The following is a 23,903-nucleotide window of genomic DNA, read 5'->3' as shown; positions in this document are numbered from 1 at the left end:
GCTGCCCATACCTTTTCTTAAGTTTCTTTATTTTGAAAGAGAGAGAATGACAGAAAGAGTACGAGCAGGGGAGAGGCAGAGAGAGGATCCCAAGCAGGTTCCACACTATCAGCATGGAGCTCAACATCGGGATTGATCCCATGAATTGTGAGATCGTGACCTGAGCTGAAATCAAAGAGTGGGATGCTTAACTGACTGAGCCACCCAGGTGCCCTTCTTATTCTTTTAAAGTCAGCTCGTGAGGCATGCTTTTACCGTATTTATTTTTGTGTTGTCATATTTATCTCTTTTTCTTCATTGCTTTTGAGTTTTACAGCACATTTAAAAAGTCCTTTCCTGTCCCCAAATTATTAAATATTTACCCATATTTTCCTCTAGTACTTACATCATAGAATTTTTCAGATTAAAATTTTTGTTTCATTTGGAATTTATTTTAGCCAAAGATTGCAGTGGGCACAACTCCTCACTAAAGGGGCTGGCCAGCTGTCCCAATGTCACTTATTAAAGAGTCTATCTTTCCTTTGTCTATAAGAAATGTCACATTTATCATGATGTCTGCAACTGTGTGTGTATAGATCGATATAGAGCAAACATGGAGAAAAGTTAGCATAGCAATTGTTGAATCAAGACAGTATATAGATCATTACCCTATTCCGACTTTTCTGTATGCCTAAAATTTGTCATAATAAAATGTGTTTAAAATATCTAAAAGAGGCCATATATAAGTGAAATCATATGGTATTTCTTTCTCTGACTTATTTCACTTAGGTTGATACCTTCTGGGTCCACCCCTGTTGTTGTGAATGGCAAGGTCTCATTCTTTTTTATGGCTAATATTCCACTGTGGTGTGTGTGTGTGTGTGTGTGTGTGTGTTTGTGTGTGTGTGTGAGTGTACACACCACCTTTATCCATTCATCTACTGATGGGCATTTACGCTACCTTCATTATCTTAGCTCTTGTAAATAATGCTGATGAAAACCACAGTGTAGGAAACACAGTAATACCGCAATAACGTTGTATGGTGACGGATGAGGACTACAGTTATGGAGATGAGCACCGAGTGAAGTACTGACTCATCGAATCACTATGTTGTACTCCTGAAACCATTACTTCAATTAAAAAAGAAAATCTAAAAGAGGGGCAGGCGCCTGGGTGGCTCAGTGGGTTAAGCATCCAACTTTTGATTTCGACTCAGGATATGATCTCGGAGTTCATGGGTTTGAGCCCCTCGTCAGGCTCTGTGCTGACAGCTCAGAGCCTGGAGTCTGCTTTAGATTCTGTGTCTCCCTCGCTGTCTGTGCCTCCCCCACTCATGCTCTGTCTCTCTCAAAAATAAACATAAAAGAAATTTAAAAAGAGATAAATGTGAGAATAGAGATGAAATCCCCACTTTCAAAATGGGTGGGTGAGCAACAGGTAATTTAACTTCCTGCAGATGAGCCAAGGTGCGGCCGGGAGGGCTGAGCTAAGCCAGGGCTGGGACACCAAGGGGAAGGGGCTAGAATTTGGACAATGGACATGGACGATGAGGAGGCCGAAGGGCTGCAGTGTAGAAAGTTGCTCTGGCTTGTGTGGAATGCAGGTCGGAGAGGCCAGCCTGCCGTCCACGTTGCAGCAAGAGCAGCGCCTTGGTGTGTGGGGCTGTGGAGGAGCCCCAGCTGGAGCGAGCCCGGGGGGATGGGGACGGAGCTGTGGCCTCAGGGTTGCTGGTGGTCGTGCAAGCAGGAGAGGCTGGCCCCTGCAGGAATGGGTATTTGTGGACGTGGCTCATCTCTCCCAGCGAGAGCGGGGCCACGTGTGACTTGCCTTGGCCTCTCTCATCAGGTCATGCCAAGGGCTCCTGCACGTGGTCAGCAGTGTTGGTTAAAGTCACTTGCCTTGAGTACCATGGGTATTTGTTTATCTCCTCAGGAAACCCGGATGTAGAGAAGGCAGAAGAGAAGGTGAAGAGAAGAAGAAGAGGAGAAGGAGGGGGAGGGGGAGAGGAGAGAAAGGAAGAGGAAGGAAGAGGAGATGGAGGAGGGAGGGGGTAGGGAGGGAAGAAGGAAGGAAGGAAAGGAGGAGGAAGAGAGGCCCAGACCCAGACCCAGACCCAGAAGGTCAGAGGCCCTGCCTGGTCAGGGTAGGACTCTGTCCTCATGAAGCCCCTGCTCCCTTCCCAGCAGGGCTGGTGACAACTTTTTCTTTTCAGTGCATTTCAAACTTGGAAATCGTTCAGTAGGTAACAAGTCTGGGGTTTTTATCGTTTGCTTCCTAATTGCAAGGCTCATGAGAACAGTAGCAGTTGCCATCTGTACAGTATTCATCATCCTGCCGCAATGGGGGAAAATGAGTAATTTTAGCATAAAATGTAGAACTGCCATGAAATTCAAATTGCAGTAAGTTGACAAGAATTATAATGTTTGCAGAAAAGCTCATCTAGGAGGCGAAAGTCATCATGTGGAAAGCGGCAGCCTGGCTGCCTGAGAAAAATGGCTGCCGTCACCGCAGGGCGGGCAGGTTCAGACCCTGCGGACCGGGCCACGCGCGGGTTGACCATTCTGCCCAGAGTGGACAGGACTGAGGCTGCTTCGTAATTTTTCCTGCACTTTCTTGCTCTTGAACATAAAATAAGGCGGAGAAAATAGGGAGGTGGGGCAGCGCCTCTGCAGATAAGAGTTATGATTCCACAAATTATCAGCTGAGCAGGCAGAATTCTTGCCAAATCAGTTATGCATTGGAGGGGAGGTTTCTCTCGCCTTCTGGAAACAGGATGGTTTTCTTAAAGGGGTCCCCAATAACACCCCTACTCATCCCATAAACAATGAGCCTGGGCCCTCAGCCTGTGACCTGGTCACAGGTCCTGGGAGACGGATGACCTGGCAGCAGGAGGAAAGGAACCTTCCTGCGGATCCCAGTTGTTCGGCATCACGGCAAAGGCAAATGGGAAATGCAGCTGCCCATTTGCAACCTGACAACTGCCCTAAACACTCATTTTGGCTCTAATGACTTTTAAGTCCCTCTTTGCCCTCTAAAGCTAAAACCATTTAGGCTCCAAATTCTTTGTGCAAAGGCTGAGCGTGTGTGGATCGTTCATACTGTCCTCTCTTTACGTGGCTGTGGGCCCAGATCCTCCTGTCCATCACAGACACCAGAATTAGCCCCTCCCTAGGTCTGTGGACCCAGTGCTGCCTAAAGTTAACAAGTGGTCACTTTCACAAAGGCTGGCTGGTCTTGTGTGACTTTCCCCCAAGTACTGCAGTGGAGCTGGAAGGTGACTTAGCATCCTCTGTCCACACGGACGCTCCAGATCCTTCTGCAGTTCCAGCAGCCCTCATCAATGCAGGCTGTGTGGCTTTGCAGGGCAGGAAGCCATACGCACTGGAGTCCTTTCCATCCACAGTCAGGCCGGAGTAGCTTTCGGCTGGGTGAGCCCGTTCCCATTTGCCAATTTCCTCAAGTTACAGTTTTAGTGCTGCCAAGGGTCACCAGGAAATGAGCACTGACATTCCAACCTGCCCTTGATAAGGCCAGAGTTCTGGGTGGAACCAGCAGTTAGGTTTTACTGGGAGGGGTTTTGACTAGAGACTGTTGCCGTTTGTTCACAGGGCACGTGCCATGCACACCCTTCTGTGCTGAGCTGTTCTCAGCAGTGTCCCAGACCATTCTCCAGGGTGACACCTGCCGGGAGACTCCGGTTTGGGGAAATCAGTGTATATGTCAGGACGGACTCACTGCTCCAGCAAGCAGCCCCAGCAAGCTGAACAGTTACTGCTCTGTCCCAGGGTGGGTGTGTTGTCAGGGGACAGTGTGAGAGCCTTTCTCTGCGCTGGGCCAGGAGTGTGGCACGTTCAGGGATGGCAAAGGTCACTGAGAGCGAGAGAGAGAGGAGGAGGGTGTTTGGCTGGAGGGTGCCAGGACCAAGAAGGGGTGCCAGGAACCTGGGAGAAAGGCATCCTCTGCCACACTGTAAACAGGTAACCGCTGTAGAATTTCTTTGAAGGCAAATGGGCTGGAACCTTCCCTATCACCCACACTTCCTGATACTAGCATGGCCCTGGGTATTCGAGTGTTCTCTCCTAAGACAAAATGCACTTCATGCCTCCTCTAAATTTTAATTGAGATGATTGAGAAGTTTGTGCGTAAGAAACAGGGGTGCACTTGAAAGAGGAACTAAGTGCAATTTGGGGTCGGTTCCTGCAGGCAAGTGGGTGATTCAGTTTCGGGCAGTTTTCAAGATAATGGCCACATCCCTTCATTAACCCTATTTGTCCCAGAGCAGCAGAACATTCCCAGCTTTGCTGTCAACTTCTGACCCTGCAGGTCATGGACTTGAACTTCTGGTCTCACTTCTGGGGAGACATTCACAAAAACTCTTTTGAGGGGCACTGCCTGGGGGCTTGAGGCCGGGACGTGCGGAAAGCTGCTCTGGCCTTGTTGGTTTCAATCTGCTCTCAGTACTGTGCTGTGTCCCCACAACGTCCGCACACAAGCCGGGGGACAAAGGAGCAGTATCCTGCACGCCCACTCGGATGCTTCCCAGCGTCCGTGCTGTCACAAATGTGGCGCATTAACAGTTGCTACAACTAGGGGGCAGGTCCCCAAGGCCTGATACAACACTTGAACTACGTTTACTCTAATATTAAAAAACGAAGAGGAAAAAAAAAAACACACTTGTCCTGAGGAGCAGAGGCATGAAGGCAGGGGTGGGAGGGGGGGCCCCAGCTTCTCGGGGCACTGGCCCCTATTTGGGGAGCATCCATTTGCACATCCACCCTCCTCCCTGGTTCGCTCGGATGAACCCAGTGAAACCCTGGCACTGTTGCATTACACTGTCTAGTAAGTAACAGTCTGCTGAGAAAGTCAATTTTGATTTAAATCACTTGGCTTCAAGGATTTCTGAAACCCTACAGCTGCCCCCCTCATGACTCTTTCCAACCGGTAAGCACCAAGACCAGGGCCCAAAGACAAGCTTCATCTTCCGCCGGACTTGCCCTCACCTTCAAGTTGTCCTCATACAACATGAAAGGGACTCATTCTTCCAGACGCTCTGGGAAATCCCAGGTCCTCAACGTCCCCTGCATGAAGCCCCACCACCAGGGTTCTAGCTAACGGTACCCTCTGTCCTGATTTGAGGCTTGTTTCTGTCATAAACCCAGCGGCCAAGCACTGAAGGGTTTTAAGTGTGAATACTGTGCTTTTCTCCCTAACATTTAGATCTTATTAGCATACTGGTTCCCCGTCTGTTTTTACATTTTCCGTCTCAGTTTCTCATAAAAGAAAAAAAGAAAGAATTACGACCGTTAGGTTTTCAAATCCACTTCACACTAGGAGGACGCCTGTAGATGAATGGTATTGTCGCTGTCTCAAAAAAAAGTTGTGACTTCACACTTCATGTGAATACACGAACGCCAAAACCCCCGCACACTTGTGTGTGACCTTCCCCCTGCAGAGCAGAGATGGGCTGTGCCGTGGGGGGCTCCTGTGCATTCTGTTAGCCCCACTTGTCAGGGGCACCAAGTGAAAACTGGCTTACATCCTCCCTGCAGGGAAAATACTCATGGTAACAGAACTCAATTTTTAGCCTTCATAGGTATGTGGTTTCTAAGACAACTGGAAACAGAGCTCCCTCAGAAGAGCCTAACCTGCGAAGACAGAGCAGAGACCAAGGGCTCAGGACGGTCTTGTGTGAGCCCTGTGTGTTCCAGCTTCCAGCGGACCTGAATGCTCACCCATGGCCCGGAAGAAAGAGGCTCTACGGTGAGCCCTAAAGACAATTTGTAAAGCCGCAGTTTCCTACAAAATAGGATTGGAACAAGTATAATATGTACATTCTTTGTGAATTCTGAAAACACCAAATTTTCTACACCCGGGTAACTGTCCCTTTGCTGTCAAGTGGTTTGAAAGCAAAGTTAAAAATGCCATTAACGGATCTTACTTTAACTGTGACCCAATTTATTGGGATGACAACATGGTTCTGTCAGTTTGCACATTACGGTGGGCTTTCCCAGCTCTCTCTCTGGGAAAGCTTGGTTAGCACAGAGTGCTGGGAATCTTCCTCCATGACCCACCTTGGGACACCTCTGTGACGGGAGCCGGCTTCCTAGCCACTAAGCAATCTTCAAGCTGCCAGTCAAGGCAAACGACAAACCCTGGATTCTCCATTTGCCTGCATATGCTGCCACATCCTTCCTGGCCACTGCGTCCCCATCCAGGCCAGAGCCACTGCCTCCAGATGCGCATCCCCTCACCTGGACCTCCACCTGGGTGATGCCGGATGTGTGCTGCACCAAGTGAAAATGCACTAAGTCAAACGGAGGAGGAACTGACTCATGTAACACAAGTGGACATTCACTCACTAGGTTTTCTAGCAGGAGAACATTAGTCATATGGCAAAGGGCAAAAACAGCCTTCTGCTTCTGGCACCAGAACTCGACCGTCTGAGTCATTTCGGTGTATGATGCTCAGTGCTACAAGGTGGTCTGAGGGAACAACACGCCCTCACTCCTGTAAACATGATAAAACACCAGGTATATAAACCTTGCCTGACATCCATGCAGTGTATACATGTAAAAGCCAGGCAGGTAGGTACAAACAACAAATATATATATGGAAACATGCAGTCTTGTTTAGGCCTTGTGTATGTGGATCTGTGCTCACAATAAGGACACATTTAAAACAGAAGAGACTAGTACACCTGAACAGCTAAAGTAACATTGTGTGTCAACTATACTTCAATTAAAATAAGAGAACAGACTCAATGGCACATAGATCTCACACCATGTATAAAATTAACTCAAAAGGATAAGAGACATAAGCATAAAACCTAAAACTAAAAGACACTTTTGAAACAGAAAAATCTCCATGCTGTGGATTAGGCCAAGATTTCTTAGATATGACACTAAAAGCCAGATCTATAAAAGAAACAAATAAACTGGACTTTGTCAAAATTAATATCTTATGCTCTTCAAAGGACATTAAGAAAATTAACAGACTGAGAAAATATTTGCAACCCACATATCTGGTAATAAATCTGCATGCAGATTATGTAAAGAACTCTTGGGGTGCCTGGATGGCTCAGTTGGTTGAGCACCCGGGCCTTGGTCTCAGCTCGGGTCATCCCCTCACAGTTCATGAGTTCGGGCCCTGCATCAGGCTTGGTGCTGATGGCGCGGAGCCTACTTGGGATTGCCTCTCCTCCTCTCTGAACCTCCCCTGTTGATGCACTCTCAAAATAAGTAAACTTAAAAAAACCAAAGAATTCTCAAAATAATAACAAGGCAATGTACACAAACAAGCTAGAAACAGATACCTCGCCAAAGAATGCATGGCAGATAAGTAAAAAGATACTCAACATCCTAAGTCATCAGGCAAACACAAATCAAACCCACAAGGAGACGGCCCATTACAGTGGCTAAACACAACACTGGTAACTGCAACTGTTGGTGAGGACGAGGAGCCACTGGCCCCTCAGAGATGGCCGATGCATGACAGTACAGCACTCCTGCAGGCTGGGTGGCAGTTTCTTGCAAAGCTCAACTTCTATTCACAATAGGAGTCAGTGATCCCACACCTAGTGTTTAAATCAAGAGAAGAATTTACGTTCACACAAAAACCTAGATGCAAACGTTTATAGCAGCTTTATTCATAATCTCCAAACCTGGAGACAGGTTCACCTGAAGTTCACCTGGGGATGACAGACAGACTGTGGTGCACTCACACAATGGGCCATTACTCACAATAACAAAGAACTACTAATGTTTGCAACTTCATAAATGGATCTCAAATGCTTTATGCTAAGTGAAAGAAGCCAGACTCAAAGGCTATATACTGCAGGATCCCACTTACAGGACACCCTCAAAAAGGAGAAACTATAGGGTAGAAATCATTGCCCACCAGGGGCTGGAGAAGTGTGTGTGTGTGTGTGTGTGTGTGTGTGTGTGTGGCGGGGGGGTGGTATAAAGAGGGAGAAACAATGAACTTTTGGGGGATGATGAAACTGTTTGATGTATTAATTGTAGTAATGGTTATAAAACTATGTACCTCCGTCAAAATTTGGAGAACTGCACACTAAAACGGATACTTTTACTGTACATAAAAAAGATGCAACAAATAAAATAGACTGAATCTACATAGATCTGCACTTCCTACCAACCAACCACCTCTATGTCAATAGGGGGGTTGTTAAATAAATATGGCAATCATGATGGAATATTTAAAGCCATTAAAATCACTTTCTACCCCCAAATGTTACAACATAAGAAAATGTCCATGTTACGTTTTTGGGAAAAAGCAGGATACAAGGCACGAATGCACACATAAATATATGTATATTTACAGAAGTGGTGGAAACACTGCCAAGAACTCTCTAAGTCAGCCTCCTTCTCTTCTTACTCTGTCTTGAGGTTTCAGTGACAGGCACTGCTCACCTATCAGGGTGCACTGGCTGCAGGGACGTACTCCATAGACACCCTACCTGATGCAGAAGGGGACTAGGTGATGTGCAGCAGGATGCAGGACTTTTAACAGGATTATAAAGTTGCATGAAACTAGAAACTGGGGGGAAACAGACCAAACCAGCACTTTATTTTAAAAAGTTTTATTCTGCAGATTTAGAAATTTGAGATTTTTTAATAACTGCAAAAGAAATTCAGTCACACCTAATGAATGATTAACAGAATGTAGTGGTGTATTATCTAAACAGAAATCGTGCTGATGTGCCATAATAAATTGTCTATTAGTAAAAAAATACACTTTAGGGCACAGCATGGTATCACAAATTACAGTCAGGATACTTTGCAAGAATTTAATCAAACTAGAGAATTCTGAGTAACTGTATCTTTTAAATGCAGCACTTTTAAAAATGTAACAACTCTGTGCATTCTTTTTTTTTTTTTTTTAAAAATGACCTTGTAGGTGTCATAGAAATGCTGCTTTATTGCTGCAGAGGTCAAAGTTCAAGGCTCAAGAGGTACAGGAGAGAGATACAAAGGTAGCCTTAAGAAACTCGGTTTTGTTTATGTATAAAAAAAGGTAAAGTTTATAAAAGTTAATTTACAAACCAAGAACAAAAGTGGTATGCACGCGTTATGTACAAGCATCCTTGAAACATCAAAATTTTCAAATGCATAGCCAAAAAAGAACAGAAAACCACCACTGCCCCTTGGAGGAGGAAAAGAAAAATCCCCAGATCACACCATTTTTTTTCTTCTGGGTGATTATACATTTCTGAAACCACCAAATCCACAATTTACTCAATCTTTTTCATGATACAGTATCTAGATGTGCACAAAAGCCATAAAAACTTAGTAATACACGGAGAGAATGATCTAAGAATTAAAAACATGAGGGTAAGGCATTCCTGCTGGTTAGTATGTTTGTGGTGATATGGTTATAGATCCAAAGAAGCCACAGAACCAGTCTCACATGCTTTGGTGTCCTTCCCTAAAAAAATGTGTTTTCATATACAATAAGTAATTGTCTTCACTTGACTCCCCCCACCCCCTGCCAAAAAGAGCTATAAATTCCCCTTGCTGTACATTTCTGTTAAATCTACTACACTGGTTTATATGGTTCCAGGTACATTTTTAAAATGTGTGCATATTACCTCATGCATAATAAAATAAAATGTGTATGCCAGGCTAGGGCCATAATAAAGTTTGAAACAATGTACTTTGGAAAGAATAGAACTCAAATGCACCCCATTTACTGGCTGGTGTTTTAACGGAAATCAATATGTGAAGTTAAGCAGTGACCATAAAAAAGTACAAAAATCATTACAAAGCAAACCATCTTTGACCCTCCAGCCAATACCAATAGTTTTTCAATTATAAACACGCAGTTTGCAGCATGTTTTCTGACCATGGGCAGGGGCATGCTCACTAATCTTCATCTGTTCAAACAAAATGCTTAATACTAACAAATCGCAGTATCAATTCTAAGAAAAGTGTAATACTTGATAGAGTGCTTCCATTTAGATTTAGTAAGTTTAACCCAGTTTCACATTATTTAACAAGTTCCTATATTTTAAGAATTAAAAGTGGTCTATCAGGACAGAAACACAGTTTGCTCCAACAAGGTAATTTGGATCTCCAGGAAGACACTTGTTTTGCCAGGTTTTAGGATCACCTATGAGAGAAAAAGAAGTTCATATCAATTGTGGTTGGTTAAAGTGCCAGCCCTAATGGTCATGGGACAAACATAAACACATATACTCCCATACAACCTTCTTCTCGTTCTTCAGCATATGCACTTGTTATCAAAGCTCTAAGTGCTATATTCCATTGAGGACCCACTAGCATCTAAGGATTCAAAGTGGTTTCAGATTTCTCATTTATTCTTTATGTTTCCAAGTTTATGCCTTTTCAAACAGTGAATACAAGTTGGGGCAACAAATATGCCTGGGGTATAGTTCCAGTGCCTGGGTACACAGAACTATTGACAGCACTTCTGAAAGTTGGGACCCATTTGAACTGAATATGAGAACACATTTCTCACACTCAACTACACGCCAATGAATGAATGCCTGAAAATTCTGCAGAATCTGGTTTCTTCTGGAAGGAAGACCCTTCCTCCCCTTTACCTCCCAAAAATCAGCAAGTCTGGGCCGAGAGTTTCTCAGCCCTGAACTTGGCGGTACAACAAAATCACTTGTGAAATTCTGAAAATTCACTGTCTGTTGAGTTTGAAGCAGGGCTTGGGTATTTCCATTTTTAACAAGCTCTTGTTGCTTTTGAGATTTGCAGCTGAAGCTAAGAAGCCCCAGTATTGGACACCTAGTGTGAAGAAGGCTGGCATGACTGTATGCTCTGTGGCATCCAAGGTAAGGGATACTTGAAGCTGCTGACTTTTGCCTCCCTTACACAATAGTTCTTAACCAGGAGCGATTCTGCACCCCTGTGGGATGATGTCTGTAGACGTTTTGGCCTGTCACAACCAACATTTGGTGAGCAGAGGCCAGGGATGCCACTACACAGCCCACGATGCACAGGACAGCCCCTACAAACAAAGAATTCTCATCTGGCCACAACATCCACGTTACGGCAAGGCTGAGAGACGCTATGTACAGCGAGCCGTACACCGAAATGGTCTCTGAGTCATCAATGGGCTCAGCAGTTTAAAACCGAGTGATCTAACTTCACAGATCTCTATGGGCAGTACTGCAGAGAACAGCCTGCTCAGGCATGAGGTAGAGTGAAAACAACTCTTTGGAAGTAAAAAAAGAAAACAAAAAACCCCCCACTTATTATACTAATTTTTGTTGGGATCAAGTTAGTACTTATCAAAAGCTACCCCCCATGGGGGGCCTGGCTGGTTCAGTGGGTTGAACACACCCGACTTCGCTTCAGGTCATGATCTCGTGATCCATGAGTTCAAGTCCCATGTTGGGCTCTGTGCTGACAGCTCAGAGCCTGGGGCCTGCTTTGGATTCCGTTTCTCCCTCTCTGCCTCTCCCTCACTGGCGTGCGCACTCTCTCTCTCTCTCAAAAATAAACATTGGAGACAAAAAAAAAAAAAAAAAAAAAAGCTATCCCTGACTTTCTAAACAGAAATTTATAGTAGCAAAGCATTCTAGAGCCATATGGGATTACACAGAGGAACATTTCTCTTCTATGTGAACGCACTCAAAATTTAACACAGGAAAAAGTTGTTTCATTCTAACAAAATAACTTTTGTTCTGTGGCATAAAAAGCAGGAATAACAAATAGATAACTTATGCTTCATATAATATCCCGGAAGAAAATCATTTCTAAAACAACTAACTACAATAGACAGTTATTTTAAAGACTTTCATCCTAATTTGGTTTAGAAAACAATCAGAGCTCATGCTACAACTTGACTTTCAGAATATCACGTTTTAAGTGCAGTTTTATTAATGTTAATTCATTAATTCAAACTAGGCTAATAAAATGCTTCTCAGTGGAGTCCCTGAGGAAACAGCTTTACTATCCAGTGTATTAAAATTAATTTATTAGCTTTTTCCAGAAAATGTACCTGCAGATATCAGGAAATACATATTTATATATAATTTTTAATCTTGGGTAGTATTAAAGTATATTCCTACAATTTTAATACCCTAAAGCTCTACTTCATATTAAAACTGCATTATGTTCACCTGATTTACTAAAAATTCAGAAGCAAAACTTTAAATTCTTATTTCTCTATATTAGGTTTAATTAAAGTGATCTATACCAAAAAATATAGAATGCTTCAACTGGTAACTGATGTAGTCACCCAAAGAAGTGAGAAATGTGAAAATGCAATGGAAATTTTGAAATTATCATCTTAAGAGCAAAAAAAGCCATTTAAAAGTAATGTGTACAACAGCAGTTATTCAGGGTTTTGCACTGAAAACCGTGGCCAAGTATGATCCCAGTGGAAGGTATTTTTTGTCTTGCAGATTTCTCTGGTGTCTATACTTTGTAGATTGAGGAATTAAAGACTGGTAACCAAAACAGAAATTAGTATATAAAGGAATCATCTTAATAAGAAGATGGAAATGCCCATGTACGTAGAGCAACAAAAATTCTCCCACTGCATCTTAAAAATTTTGACAGAACAAATAATTTTGTTGAACACCAAGAAACAGCCAACCTTTGGCCAAATCATCAATGTTTAAAAGGCAGAAACTTCCCATAGTTTTCCATATTCATTTATATATGAACCACAAAGAAATTTCAAAACACTGGTGATGCCTACAAGGCCACAGCAACAGAGGTAGAGATGTGCTAACAAACAGCATGTGTAGCTCCAACAGCCCAGGGATTAATCAATGACAGTACCCAAAGCCCCCAAAGGACAGAGTGAAGACAGCATACCCGACGAGGAGTCGGATGATTTTAGAGCAAAAGACCAACCGTCAGGAGTCATGGACGCACAGTGTGGTAAGCGCAGCTCCACGGGCTTCAGGAACTTGAGGCCATGGGGCCCACACATCACTAAGGGGCTCAGCAGTGTCTCGCCTGCAGTCAAGGAGCGGGTGGGAGTGAGAGGTTAGATGACCATCTTCTTTCTAGCCCACAGTTCTCCTCATCCTCCCTTCTAATGACATGCTTTAAAGCCAAATGCCATTAGTTCTCTACAGTTGCAGTGACCGAGAGAAACATAATGCAAGACACGTGTGTAATTTAAAATGTTCTAGTAGCCACATTAAGAAAAAACAACAGGGACATAAATTTTTAATATTTATGTAACCCAATATATCCCAAACATTATTTCAGCATGTAACCAATATAGTAAATCTCTGAAATCAGTGTGTATTTTATACTTCCAGCACATTTCAATTCATAATAACCACAGGTAGCCAGTGGCTACACCATTCGATCATGGGGTTCTTGTATATTCAAATGTATTTTTTGTAAATGTTACTTAGATCTTACGTTTTAAATGTTGTATTTGCTACAGACTTGGTTTAAGGGATTCACACAGGGCCAACATATGTTAGTGTTCCAGCAAAATGTAAGAAAATGAGCTCGAGTAACATATTTAAGGAAGTAAAGCAACTGCTACAAGATTCCAAAAGAAGTCATCACGTAGTTCATCGTATCGTCCTGACATATCCAGGAAGATTACGAAAAATAACAGCTTTCCTGGATTCCTTAAGTTCAGAAACACACATGGTGATACCTGAGAGGGATATTTTATTCGCCGTGTGGAGCTCTTACTAGTGCTAGAGCTGGGGTGACGAGCACCTGCCCCGAGAAGCCTCTGTCTTACAGTCAGGTGACAGGCATGGAGCAAAGCCTTTCTGAGTGGGTGTTATCTAACCTGTCTCTAGACATGGAAGGGATGAATGACGCAAAGACAGATTTGGTGAGGTCAGCTAAGACCACCTAGCAGACCAAGGGAGGAATGCCCAAAGGCCAGTCATCTGCTGTCACTGTCACTTTCACAGTGAAAGTAAAGCCCAATGAGTGGAAGGTCTTGTGTGCTCACCTCCACCAGCCTGGACTTCCTGTGGGACACCCCGTGCCTGCCTGTGATGCCATCCCAGGGCACCCCCCTCCACAGTGCCCACTGGAGAGGCCTGCCCTGATGGGAGAAACGTGCTGGGGTTGGCAAAGCAGAAAAGGGGTCCAGATTATCCTCTCAATTGAACACTACAAGCTTTGAAGAGCACACAGGACAACTCAAGTTATTAAAAACCAAGCAGAAAAATAAAACCATTTACCTTTCTCCTTATCTAAAGGTGGGAGGATGCTGTTGTCTCGGCAGACCTTGAAATAGATTTCCTGCTCAATTCCCTCAGGAATGGCTCCTTGTGGGATAATTATACTAACGCCGGTTTCTATGGAACTCAACACCCCACCATTGCTGTTAAACACGCCTCGGGCTGTGGCCACCACGGTGTGACCGTCTTCATCTTCATCTTCTTCCACAGCTGAAGGGCTGAGAATCCAGAAACAGCTAATAAATAAACCTCCAACAATATAGCAGAGTTTCCATTATGACCCTAACAGGTTGTTTCATTTTATTTCTCCATTTAATCAAGAAGGTAAGTTTTTGGTGACACACTTTACTCACAGGAGTAATAAATCATATTCTTCCTGGAGAAATCGATTTCATTTTTGAAGATAACTAATCAATTTCATTACTGAATGTACAAAGCCTAATACCTTGCTCACCCAACTACTACAATACGTTGGTCTTAAGAACCACATTTTATCATCCATGAAATTCGTATTTTAAAACTGACGGTAAGTCATGGTTTAACTGATAGCACTTTTCTTTTCTTCTTAGTGATATATAAGACAATGTTGCATCTTGCAACTTATGGCATCTCAGACTTGATGAGTACTAATTAGGTTCTCTATCTCCCTAGGATTTTGAGCATGCACACTTATGGCCCATGCTGTCAAAGCTTTCTACAATACTTTGGTATGGGTACACCCCAAGCACCCATGAAAAAAAAGTATATTCACTTAGTACACAAAGAATATCAGAGGCCAAGGGGATGTGGTATCAAAGACTGCTTCAAAAGCATAGGCTACCAAGACTGCTTGGAGTAAAATTTTGAGTCACAACCTAAAAGTGAGCAGAAAGATGGACCGACACAGTAAATGTGTGGAGGGAAAGCTACAGATGATTCCTGCATGACCAGAGCAGCAGGGACAATGCTGATGCGGCACCCCATCCCCCACTACAGGAAAAGCTTACAAAGAGGAGAAGGCAGCACATTTCCATGACCATCCCTGTTTTTGGGAAGCTGGCAGGTGGCCCTCCTGGCCCTGGGTTCTGCCTGCAAGTGCTTCTGTTTCAGCAGGTGGCTTGACAATGTAAGTGGATTTGGGAGGCTGAGGTGAGCTTATGTGAGGCCAGAACAGGTCTAGAGAAAGGAGTATATGAGGCTTTCCCAGTCTCATTTGCTCAAATATATTACTCACTAAAACCATAAAAAGAGCAACCATTTTGAGGTTGTTACATTTTCTAGTATCACTGTTGAACAGAGAGTAGACAGGGAATACAGGTGCTTAGGCTTCTGAGATATTTTCCAAATGTAAGCAGGCCAAGGTTAGAGGTTATGGAATGCTATGCTTGGTTCAGAATACGGGCTCTGTATTCAGATGACCAGGAGCAGCTGAACCGGGCTCCCTCACCCTAGTTGTGTGACTGGGCAACATGCAGTGTCACCTGACTTCAGTTCTTAGTAAAATGGGGATATTGACAGTATCTATGGACTGTACATGATCAGTTAGCTTTATTATTTTATTAATGTTCTCTTACACCTCTTGCAGGACCTTTCATATAACAGCATTCATTGCAACAACCTTTTGGACAAAACTGTCCAGTTTAAAAGTTTAAGTTAAGGGGAGCCTGGGTGGCTCAGTCAGTTAAGCATCCGACTTTGGCTCAGGTCATGATCTCACAGTTCACAAGTTCGAGCCCCACATCAGGCTCTGTGCGGATAGCTCAAAGCCTGGAGCCTGCTTTGGATTCTGTGTCTCCCTCTCTCTCTGCCCCTCCCCACTTGTGCATGTGTGCTCTCTCTCTCTCTCGAAAATAAGCAAACATTAAAAAAAAAAAAAAAAGTTTATGTCAGAATGATTCTTAAAAGTCCCAAATCACATAAACTACACCAAACTCACATCAGACAAATCACAGAGCCAAGAAAAAGGCAAAAATCTTACCTCACAGGAACAGCTTTAGGCACAGTGCTGACATTATTCATTTGGTATTTGGGCTTATCTGCATGGATGGAGAAAGTTTCAACTCCACTGTCAAACTCAGGAGGCTGTGCCAGACTGTGCGCTTTCACAAGAGTTTTTGGTGAAGTAGGGGCTTTTGATGACACATCAGGTTTATGTGCAGTTTCACTTGGCAAAAGATTGTGGTTGAATTTAGGACTTTCAAACTTGCGCTCAAATGGCCGAGCAGAACTTGTGTATGGTTTTGGTGTGAATCGATTATATGCTGGAGTGACTGTTTTCTGAGTCTGCTCAGCTCCATTAACTGGAGCTTTATCCGGGAAACTTTTCTGGGGATAGAAAGTAGACTGAACAGTATCTTCTCGGTTCGGTGGTCTGAAAGTTGCTGGCTTATTCTGAGACGGAGGTGGATCTGGTTTAGACACTAAAGAATTCTGGAAATCCAATGACACCGAATTACCTGAAAAATAAACATATATAAGCATTTAAAAAACTTCCTCAAAGAAGTTTTAATAGCCCCTATGATGTCTCTCCCATCTTAACTTGTCTCGGTGCTGAAGTCAAGGCCCAAGTCACGGTCCCCACAATTAGAAAGTGACTCTTGAACCCTGGTGGCTACCTGTGACATCGAGGGACCAGGAGGGGCATGGACACATGTGGTACTCTGGGGTACCTTGTGACTGTGGAGTCAGGGTCATGCTGCTCAGGGTCCAGGCCTCCAGAGCCTGGTTGTCTGAGTACCCTCTCCCACTGTCCGTATCAAATTAGAAACAGAATGACAGTATAGCTATGTTAAAAAAAGGGGAAAAAAAAGAAAAAAAAATCAACACTACAGAACTCACCTAAATGAAGTCAAAAGGAGCCACAGACTGGGAGCACAATTTGCATAACTGTACAGAATTAGGATCTAAAACCTATAAAGAACCCCTATACACCCACCAGAAAGATGCTACTAATAGGAATATGGGGAAAGCTGTGCAGAGGCAACAACAGAAGTGAAGGCCAGAATGCTCAGTTACCTTACAAGACAGAAAACCTCACTACCAGGGAAATGCAAATACATAACAAACCCCAAATACACTTCATACCCATTAGATTGTCAACACTTCGGTTCAGTAATGCCAAGAGTTGGCAAAGATGTGGAACAGGAATCTCCACACATGGCTGGTGGCAAGGTAAAGAAGTACTAACTGAATTCTAGGAAATAATTCCAGAAAAAATAACACCAACACTATACATCTTTTAGAAAGAAAACAGGGGACATGTCCTAGGCTCTCTTTTATGAACTAGCACAACAACGATGGTAAAACCAGACAGGGACATTACATAAAAAGGAAAAAAATAAACCCAAATTCCTTGTGAACACAGCAATATAATTTACTGCATTAATACACTAAAGAAGGAAAATGTTATGGTAATCTTACTACATGCAGAAACAGCATGTGACCTAATACTTTCAGCAAACTAGAGGGGAATAGAAAGGAATATCTAAAACCTAATAAAGAGTAGCTATAACAAGCCATAAAAAACATAGAGCTAATGTCGTAAGGGTGAAACATTAAATCCTTTCTCCCCAAGATGGGGAAGGCAGAGATGTCTGCTCTCATCACTTCCAAACTGACACATTTGACGGAGGTCCCTGACAGTGCACAAGAAGGCAAGAAAAAGAAAAGGCATTTAAGGATCGGAAAGAATTAAAACTTTACCTGCAGACATGACAGTGTGGAAAGAAAATCCTAAACATGGGGTAAGATCAATCTACCAGTACACCTCTACAGCTGGCCTAGAATTTGATTCTTGTAAATAACAGAGAAATGTCTGTAGCAGCAAAAAGCCAACAGGAGAATGGATAAATCATGGTATATTCTTAGGGTAAAATAAACAATCTTTTTTTTTTTTTTTGAAAGGGCCAAAAAAGGGGCATTTGGAGGTGAAGGCAACAGTCTCCCTTTCAGAGTGTTTGATGGAAGGCAAAGAGACATAGGACAGTTTGAGGAGGCAGCAGGAACAACAGGTGCTCTGAACAACGGAGGAGTGAGCTGCACCTGTGTGAGGCCAGAGAGAAAGATGAAGCAAGCAGGAATGAAGGAGAGGAGCCACACCAATGGCCCCGGAAGAGAGGCGGCATGGGTAAAGGAAAATAGTTCCTGGTCAGGGAGACATGAAGGAGAGAAGATGGGAAAAACGCAGGGGTACAGCTGTTAAAATGAATCACCTGGAGCTGTTGGCTACTCTGCTGGGATTTTGCCACAGCACATAACTGTGAGGTGCTAAGGGTTGCAGGTTATGTGGGACTTTATGGCTTTCCTATATCCATGGATATAAATGGAATATAACAGTAATTTTTACAAAACACCGATCAAAAATTTAGATTCAGACATACCGGCAAACAAATACTACTTCCAAAAATTGAGCTGTGATAGTAAAACAGATTAACATCTATTTAGCTAAAAGTCTTTTCTGATACAATGGTTATAGTTATAAAAACAGGAGATGTACCTGTTTTTTTTTTTTTTTAGGAGATGTACTTTTAACAAAACACTTAGTTTCATTGTTCCCAGCCTATATGTTTCAAGTATGTATTTTTAAAAAAATTTGTTTTTAAATTTATTTATTTTGAGAGACAGAGCAGAGGAGGGGCAGGGAGAGAGGGAGAGAGAATCTCAGGCAGGCCCTGTGCTGTCAGTGCAGAGCCTGATGCAGGGCTTGAACTCACGAACTGTGACATCCTGACCTGAGCTGAAACCAACAGTTGGACACTTAACTGACTGAGCCACTCAGGCTCCCAAGTATGTATTTTTAAATGAAAAACACTTTTGCTTACAAACTGCAAGAATACAATTTTGTAAGTATTACTCTATTACAGCAGTAATGCCAACTTCCAAACCAAACTTCCTACCTTCACCATGTGCCCCCTTGGCATGCGTGTGGAGGGCGAGAGAGGAGCTGGTCTGGGCATACTGGGAGGGCAATGGAGGAGGAGGGGGAGTGGCCTGGATCAGCTCATAACGTTTCTCACCAAATGATCTATCCACAGTGTCAGCTTCAGGAGACTTTCCCCTATGAAAAAAACAAAGACAATGCCAACTTATGAATATGGATTCACATTTACAAAAAAGCAAGTTCTCATTCTTCTAATTATCCCTGAGTTTAAAAAAAACAACAACAAAAAACTGGAAATTTCACAATTTATTCTTATGAGTATAAATGGCTAACTCTACCAAAATATACAAACAAATTCAATCATTCATCAGCACAAGAAATGTAAAGACAGGACAGATACTTAAAGAATATTAGTAAAACATCCAGAAGATGGCAACCAAAGGCAGATGAAATTTTGGGTATACTTGTAATATTAATTGTGTTGCTTACAAAAAGGTAGTAATGGTTGGGAGGTTTAAGAAAGTCTTGCAAATATTTTGAAAAATATTTATTGGCCCAAATCTTCCTTAGATTCACTTCTGATTTGGTATCTAAGGTACAAATCCTTGGTTTCTGGCACACTCAGAGCACCACAAAAAATGTTTTTATAGACCAGAGGTTGGCAAATTTTTTGTAAAGGGCTGGACAGTAAATGTTGTTGGCTTTTTGGGCCATAAAGTCTCTGTCACAACTATTCGAACTCTGCCCCAAAGCAGCCATAGACAATATGTAAATGAAATGGGTGTGGTTGTGTTCCAGTAACACTAAACACACTGGACATCTTTCACTTTGAAACTGCCCTTGATTTACTAGATCCATTTTTAATTGTTTAACAGTTGCTAGAGTAGCAGACACTGCTTGATTTTATAAGGCTCTTTTAAGTCAAATTGTGCCATGTATGCTTATTTTTCAGATGGCCAATTGTTAATATGTAACACGTACAATTCAAACAAAAGAAATCTTTAAAATAGACCCATAATTACAACACTGCCATCTAAACCTTTGCAGAGAGCCAAAGCTGCACTGGTTTTATGTGCACAAACAAAACACACATTTGGAATGTATTTTCACAGAAAATTTCATTGGGGAAGTCTACTCTAGTGATTGGCTTTAAAACTACATGGTTTTGTCGCTTTCAGGCACTTAGGCTAAACATTTGAAGATGACTTTAAAATCTAAAAGTGCACATAATGCCAGTGATGCAGTGAGGGACACCTCATGTAACAGCCTCACATTAATGCCAGTCTTACCACTTGACGGTCCTTTTCAAGTAGTCATAGCTAGGGTAAGAGCCAAGAAATCTAGGTGATGGCAAAGCAAAAGCGCAATAGAAAAACGAAAGAAAATGGTCAATCTAACTAAGTACATTTGCAGCAAATGGAACTCAAATGTCATTTTAAAATATCAACCAAAAAATACACATCCACCATTTCAGAATCATCTGATCTATAAAAGAAAACATCACTAGCTCTCACTTAAGTTTGGAAAATCACCAATAAATCAAAATACAGTTAATATAGTTAGGTACTGCCTGCCCACTTTCCACATACATTTTAAAAATGTTTATTTATTTTGAGAGAGAGAGAGAGACAGAGAGCGCGCGCACATGCATGCACGCAGGAAGGGCAGAGAGAGGGAGAGAAAGAATTGCAAGCAGGCTCTGCACTACTAACCATGAGATCATGACCTGAGCCAAAACCAAGAGTTGGAAACTTAACCTTCTGAGCTGCTCAGGTGTCCCGGCCCTCCACGTATTTTACTGTGCTGCTAGTGAGTAGCAAGGTGCTTGAGCTTTATTACTCTTCCATCTCTGCCCACTTTGGCTTCACTTGCTAGTGGTGAGCAAAGAAACAGACTAAATAAAGAAGCAATACTAAGAATAATCAGCAGAGTCTGAAGAAGTAAGAATGAAGTGCTCCATTAAGAAAAAAAGGGCTGGGCAAAAGAAATCCTCTAAGTGAAAATGTAGGAGGAAGCCGTACAACACAACAGCTGTGCTGATCCCTAGTGGGGGTGATGATGAACAGGCAAGCTGAAATATGCATGCCTTTGAAACCTGACTATGATTAACCTGTGCTCTTTCCTGGCAAGACCTGAATCCATTACCAGTCCTAAAGTAAGTCCTGGGATGGGGGGAGCCTATTTGCAAAGCTTCCATGTTTGAATCTCACAGCCTCTCTCAGTGAATGCCACATGCACATAGAAACCTAGTTAATCTTACTAAGTTCTTAAAAAGCTGAAAACTACTAACACTTATTTTGAGACCTAAAAGTCTCACAGTAAGTTGACTTTTGAGAGACAAGATATTTTAGTGACAAAAAAATCTCTCGTTGCCCTGAAGAAGCTCAGTTTCTGGGCTGGGACACATGCACAGGGCTCTTCTAGCCCTGTCATAGGATCCCGGAAACTCCTTACTTGTTTTGAAGATCAATGTCTGAGCCACTGATCTCCTAATATCCCCAATTCCAACCCAGCTCTCCAGAGCTGTAAGACAGGTGATATCCACTTGCTCTCTGGGGCGTCTGTCCTGTGCTACCATTCTCCCTTCTCAACTCCCACCATTTCTCAGGTATGGAGTTTTTGTTGGAGGGTGGGGAACATGAGAGAACAAGCAAGGGAGGGGCAGAGTAAGAGGGAATCTTAAGCAGGCTCCACACCCAGTTCAGGGACCAATGTGGGGCTGGGATGAATGACCTGAATGAAATCAAGAGTCAGACACTTAACCAACTGAACCAGCCAGGTCCCCTCGGAGGTATGTTTTTAAGTGGAACATAAGCACCTATTATCCAGAAGAAAAGAGCTTTGCTATTTCTATATTATACTTGAGAAAATGAAGGCCTGTAGGCAGTCTACTGGTAACAAAAAGCAGTTTTGAAATACCGTAAGAGGGCTGTATATTTTAAATGACTTTCCAATTGTTAAAGCCGTATTCACTGGGCACAACAGTACAACAGCATTAGAAGGGCAAGGCACAGAGACCCCTTATGTCTTAGCCATCATGTCTCATTCCTCATTCTCCTTCCCAAAGCTCTACCCACCGAATACCCACATGGGGACGTGAAGCACAACTACAAAGAGTTTTTGATTTCTATCACAAAGGAAGGAAATGTATTAAGATGTGCATCTCAAGTCACACTTTCTGGCTCCCATAACACTCATGGCAGGAAACACAAACATTCAGAGTCTGGGGCCTATTCACAAAGACAGATGTTATGTGTTTCTGTCAAAGGCAATCTACCCTTGAGAAACCTCTGACCAGTTAAGACTCATTCCTCCCAGAGCTGCATTAATGAAAAGGTGGGCAGCTGACACACCTAGCATACTATGCCCTGTGTTGCTGGGTCCCCACCCACCAAATACTAGGCAGCATTCTAGACCCTGTATGAAAATTATACATCACAAATACGTTGTCTTCTTTGTAGAAAACTCAACCCAAAACCAAAAATGCCTTGTCAGTTGATTCTCTGATGAGACTTCTTACTTACTTTTCAGACCTAAATGTGTTCTTTTAAGACTGCATTCTATTTACTGAGTATATAAAAGGATGAATAAAATCTCTCTCCTTAAACTATACCCTTGGACCTGCTTCTAACAAGAACGAATGTGTTTAATGACTTAAGTAAAGATGATTACAAACTACTAAGGCTCACCGGAGTCTGGACACCCTCCCCAGATGTACTGGGCACCTCTCTAGCGTTGTGTTGGGGGAGGCTCACAATACTGGTATAAGACACTGTTTGCATTTAACAGAACCCCCACTGCAGCACCCAAAGTTTGCATTTGCATTTCACATAAAGGGCTTTCTTCTCTAGACAAAAACTGAAATAGAGGACAGTGGGAAAAAACTTTTAAATCTTCACTTCAAATGATGTCTAAGAAAAAAGTGATAATTATAATTAGATTTTTAACAATAGAGGTTATAAAGTATTTTTTAAAAAATTTTTCACTCAACAGTACATGACAAATGATAGTTAAGTTCAGACAATCCCAAGCATCTAATTCAGTAAAAATCTGGGTGCTTTGGAACTTGGTAGGTCAACTTGGGTAGATCAAACTATAGTCCCCATCATTAATTCAAACACTAATGTAGGTGCTGCTGTGAGGGGGACTGACAGATGTAATGCCTCTAAATCAGTTGAGTTCAGTTAATCAAAAGGGAGATTATCTGGATGGACCCTTTTAAAAAGAACTTAGGTCTTTCCTGAACTCAGAGACTCTCAAACAGCTCTGGATCTTCTCTCTTCCTGTCCTGTGAACTCACAACTTGTTTATTAGCAGGGTCCTACAACGGTGTAAATGAATTCCCTGTAATAAATCCACATCTGTTTCTCATTCTTATGGGTTTGTTTTGCTGAAGTATAAACCCACCTATGCCTATGTGAGTTTCTACCTCACTCTCAGTTGGATTTGTACCCCAACAAAACCACAAGAAAGAAAAACAAATCAACAAAACCTCCAATAAACAAGTCAACAAAAGGGAAGAGCACAGAACAGGGAAAACGACTGGGAGTGGAGAAACTTGGGTGTTCGGTCCTAGCTCTGCCTGCCCATCACGTCACCTCATGTGTTAAAACTTTCCTTTCTTTTCCAAGTGTACAACTGGACCAGAATACTTAAAGTCATCTCAAGCTCCCACATTTAAAAAAAGATACGCTCTTTCTCACCTTGAAGAAAAAACAACAAACTATTATCTTCCCTCAAATAATGTCACCCCCCCCCCTTGCTATTTTCATACTTAAAAAATAAAAACTGAAAAGGAAAAGAACCAGCATGAAATATGCTGCACAGAGAGAGGGGAGACTTATGATTCACCTAAAAATCAGGGTCTTCACCTCAAAACCTTTTGATTTTAACAA

General features: G+C 42.6%; 1 protein-coding gene across 7 annotated transcripts in view; it reads right to left on the bottom strand.

Moving 5' to 3' along the window:
- Positions 1-8,563: 8,563 nt before the first annotated feature.
- The window catches only part of TJP1 (tight junction protein 1), a 245,780-nt gene continuing 230,440 nt past the window's right edge, over positions 8,564-23,903 (bottom strand). For 3 of the 7 annotated variants that reach the window (XM_060617843.3, XM_060617847.3, XM_060617848.3), the window contains 5 exons: positions 19,025-19,185; positions 16,108-16,585; positions 14,151-14,368; positions 12,799-12,942; positions 8,564-10,108 (listed from right to left, as the gene is read on the bottom strand). In XM_060617843.3, coding sequence (XP_060473826.2) covers positions 10,014-10,108; positions 12,799-12,942; positions 14,151-14,368; positions 16,108-16,585; positions 19,025-19,185 — 1,096 coding nt within the window. In that variant the 3' untranslated portion in view covers positions 8,564-10,013. The remainder of the gene's footprint in view (positions 10,109-12,798; positions 12,943-14,150; positions 14,369-16,107; positions 16,586-19,024; positions 19,186-23,903) is intronic. The other 4 variants (XM_060617845.3, XM_060617849.3, XM_060617846.3 and 1 more) reach the window with 3 other exon arrangements.

Source organism: Panthera onca, chromosome B3, assembly GCF_046562875.1.
Source record: "Panthera onca isolate mPanOnc1 chromosome B3, mPanOnc1 haplotype 2, whole genome shotgun sequence".
In the NCBI taxonomy this organism is placed as follows: Eukaryota; Metazoa; Chordata; class Mammalia; order Carnivora; family Felidae; genus Panthera; species Panthera onca.
Note: the sequence above shows the minus strand (reverse complement) of the source record. Positions and strands in the feature narration are given on the sequence as shown.